The following is a 4319-nucleotide window of genomic DNA, read 5'->3' as shown; positions in this document are numbered from 1 at the left end:
ACACATTACATTACAGTAATCGGGCAAGAGAACCTTGGTGGTATACATACACATTACATTACTGCCAGTAATCTGGCAAGAGAACCTTGGTGGTATACATACACATTACATTACTGCCAGTAATCTGGCAAGAGAACCTTGGTGGTATACATACACATTACATTACTGCCAGTAATCTGACATGAGAACCTTGGTGGTATAGATACACATTACATTACAGTAATCTGGCAAGAGAACCTTGGTGGTATACATACACATTACATTACTGCCAGTAATCTGGCAAGAGAACCTTGGTGGTATACATACACATTACATTACAGTAATCTGGCAAGAGAACCTTGGTGGTATACATACACATTACATTACTGCCAGTAATCTGACATGAGAAATATTATAATGAGAGAATTTTCATAATCATGTGCAAAATATTTCATGTTTTACTTTTTTGAAAATGGAGAAATCGACAGTTGTCATAAAATGTATTTTGTTTGTTATTTGAGAATGGGGCTCGTTAATGAGTACTTGTAGTAAGCATCTTTATTTCTTGAAAATGTTGATATAATGATAATGTTTTTTTGTTTTTATTTGCAAACCAGGCCAGTGAAGATTTGTGTTTTGTAGTGTTTGCACTCTTCAACGTTCTGTGGGCAACGCTATATTTAGAATCGTGGAAACGTACTTGTGCTGAGCATGCTTATCGCTGGGGTACTTTAGACAGTCAGAGTGAACTTCTCTCAGAGCCACGCCCTCTTTTCTTGGTAATAATTATTTGTAACTTAATAATATTTTTACCTTTTAAAAAACAGTTAACAGATACATTAAGCAAATGTACGTGTGTGTGCAGAGCTGGGTACAATGGTTTGTTAAGCGACACTCAAGAGGTGTTGGGTTTTAATCTCTCTTTTTTTTTCTTTTTGAGAGTAGTTGTTTGAAAATATTTAAATACTAATCATACAAGGAAAATTTGAATTTTGATTTATATAGTGCCCATTACTTAAAGTTATTCTATTAAGTAAATGTGCAAACACGTAACAGCACCTTCCATGTATTGTAGCAGAGCATTATGGTGAAGGGTACAATTAGCAGCTATATTGCTCCAACAGTGTGTACTGAATGCCTAGTTTACAAGAAAAATGAAAGTATTATTTTAAACAGTCGATTCTTTTCACAGCCACACTGTCTCTCCTTTACTTTTTGTTTGTTTTCTCTGACTGCAGTATTACTGTTATTCTGTTCTGTTTAGCTGTAATTATTTTATTATTATTTATTCATTTGATTGACACCTTTATCTAAGGTGTATGTTTAAGTTATCAACAATGTTTAGTAAAATGTGACTTGTTATTTTTTGTTATAGTTGAAGGATTATGTTGTTTTTTTTCTGGTCAAACTGCTAGTGTTACTCAGTTTTGTTGTTTTTTAAGTTTAATTAATCAACAGTTTTTTATTGAAAACACTATTACTGTTAACCTGTTTGGAACGGTGATTATCAAATAAAAATTTCTATCACTTAATATAGCTGCAGTTCTTTTAGTGTCTGCAATAGGGTGCTCTTGAAATGAAAACTTATTATATATATGTGTAGCTATATGAGTATTGAATGTAGCATCAAATATGTGTACAGAAAGAAAGCTTGTTTTTTTAAACATAAAAACATGATTATTGTTCTGTTTAATGTATTATAAACTACACTTGAATATTTTATTTCATTTATGTGGATTACCTGTAAAATAAATGGGTTTAATCAAATGTAAACTCATAGTTACGGTAACGTTATCAGTAAATTAGTATTATCAAAGTTTCAAACCTTCATTCATTATGCATTCCGAACCTTTGAAGATCCAAATCTAACCCTTTGTTGTAGTCTTCAGTTTCATATGTGTAATGAAAAAGTTCAACTTTAATAAACTTTAAATTTAATTAAACTATTATGACTTAGAATTATTTAGATAATTTGTTTTAAAGACACCCAAAGATAAATAATCAGTTACATCTAAACCATGTAACATATAGTACCAAAAAAAAAAAAGTGATGCATAATACATCAAGTTATAACCGAATTTCATTTTCAGGTTAAATTAATATATCACACCAGGCATCATCCTGTCATAGTTGCTAATTATTTATTAAGTGCTAAATTTGTTGTCAGAGGTTCGTGATGTTTAGCTTTTCGTACGTATAGTGAATAAGTTTAACCAGTACAGTTTAATGCACACAAAACAATAGATGAGTTTATAACTGAGATTTTCTTGCAAACAAGTAACCAAGTTAATCAACCTTTTCTTGTTTATGTAATAAATACAACAATAAAAGAACTATAAGAAAACTTCTGAATGCTTTTATATAAAATTCAATATTATAATGTTTTATTTTATTGTTAACATTTAGGGTCCACTTCAAAAAAGCGAGGTAACTGGAAGGCTTGAGCCCACTTATCCTGCCTGGAAACAGAACTTGTTCAGATATTGTGTTAGTCTACCTGTCATTGCCTTCTGCCTCCTCATAGTATTTATGGTCATGTTTTTGATTTTTGAGCTTCAGGTAATAAATTGTTTTCTTTTCAACTATAAATTTTAAATCCTGATTTTTTTCATCCAAATGTGAAACTATCTAAGTCATGTTGTTTTTTTAATATCTTTCTAGGGCTCGATTAAGCTTTTTCAAGCATTTTATAACCTTAAAAAAATCAATTCATATAAAAGTTTTTTTTCTTTTTATAGCTTTAATCCTTAGGTTAGAGAACCAGTTACACAAAATTTGAATACTACGTTTTAAATGTGATATAAAAAAAACTATTTATGAACATACCTTTACTGCACATGACACAGGGTATCACTGTCTTACATTCAAAATTTTAGTAAGCTACCAATTAGAATAGCATAAAATCTTAGCTAATAATCCATATTTTAATAGTATATAAGTTTTAAGTTCTTAATTCTACAAGGCAATATAAAAAAATCCTGAATTTCCCCTAGTGTGACCCACGTGACACATTTTCTCTTAGCATGTCATCATCCCTATTTTAACCACCACCCCTCAAAAATGTACAAAATTAAACACAAATTACTCTCTACAAAACCATCATTGCTCAGACAAACCATAATTTTTATAGTCTTCAATTTTTTATGGTTACAGAGCTATTGAATAGAAAATCAGACCCCTCCTGCCTCGCCTACCTGTCACATCCTCTCTTTCAGAATTCGTTAATAGTTCTCTCTTATGTTTCATTATATATTACCTATAACCAATAGAAAGTCAAAGTTTTCATCTATCCAATGATGTATTGTATAATGTTATGTTCTTAACAGTTAATTGTCAGTTTCACTCAGAGTACAAACCTTGTTCCCATGAGACAGTTAATGACTAGCTTGGATAAATTTGTCTACTTTTTGCATGTTATTAGTCTATATTCTTTGATGCATTATTCAATTAAATAAAAATTATTAAATGCATTACTGTCATTTTTTTAAGTCTAATTATAAAAGTAACTAAAACGTAAAAATAGGGATCCTTTTAGGTTAGTTAAGATTAGATTAGGTAAATAAATTATAATAATATTATAATAAAAATAGTTTCACAAGACACACACACACACAAACAGCTCGTAGTATCATGTGGGTAATGTAATTCATTAGCGTAACGTGAGCTGCACTTTCCCTGAGTAATTTACAACTTATTTTGGAGCGGATAGTAGTTACACATGGTTCGAAAGGTAATAAAACAATAAAATTTAATTATAAATAGATGTATACTGTTACAATTTGAAGTCATTCTAGAAAGAAAAAAAGGGTAATTTAGATTTATTTCAATTTTTTTTGGTGGTTACGAGGTCAAATTTTGTGAATATATATACATACTATTTTGAAAGTTAGAAGCATTAAATCTATAAAGACTTTAAACGAGTACAAAGAGATCACGTGGTTGGTCAAATTGACCAAGCTTGTATTGAGAGAGTTAATGTAACGTATTTAGCTTTCGAAGCAGTTTGATGAATAAAATACCAAAAGTTTTTGTTTTGTTTTTCACATCTATGGTGTGAAATATATATTTGCTCTTTTTTGTAACTTTATCAACAGCCCTTTGGAATTAATATAGTATTTAATTTTGAAGCAGATAAACATCATTTAGGTTTTGTACATTTTTCTCATACACATATTTTTTACACAAATATCCTACATTTGTTACTGGCTTGCTTCTCCAGAGGTTCCATTAACTCAAAGTTATGCATAAATTATGCGAAAATTCTGTCCGTGCATAGAAATTGACACTATACGTGCCGTATATCCTTTTTCTCTCATTTTTTTCCCTCTGCTGGATATAAT

General features: G+C 30.1%; 1 protein-coding gene across 1 annotated transcript in view; it reads left to right on the top strand.

The window, feature by feature from the left end:
- Window positions 1–596: 596 nt before the first annotated feature.
- Window positions 597–4319, top strand: part of LOC111083568 (anoctamin-8-like) — a gene marked incomplete at its 5' end in the record, with an annotated part of 16165 nt that continues 12442 nt past the window's right edge. Inside the window, 2 exons of the mRNA XM_022380180.1 lie at window positions 597–758; window positions 2386–2538. Coding sequence (XP_022235888.1) covers window positions 597–758; window positions 2386–2538 — 315 coding nt within the window. The remainder of the gene's footprint in view (window positions 759–2385; window positions 2539–4319) is intronic.

Source organism: Limulus polyphemus, unplaced genomic scaffold (assembly GCF_000517525.1).
Source record: "Limulus polyphemus unplaced genomic scaffold, Limulus_polyphemus-2.1.2 Scaffold10143, whole genome shotgun sequence".
NCBI classification, from domain to species: domain Eukaryota; kingdom Metazoa; phylum Arthropoda; class Merostomata; order Xiphosura; family Limulidae; genus Limulus; species Limulus polyphemus.
This window is presented reverse-complemented; position numbering and strand designations above follow the sequence as displayed.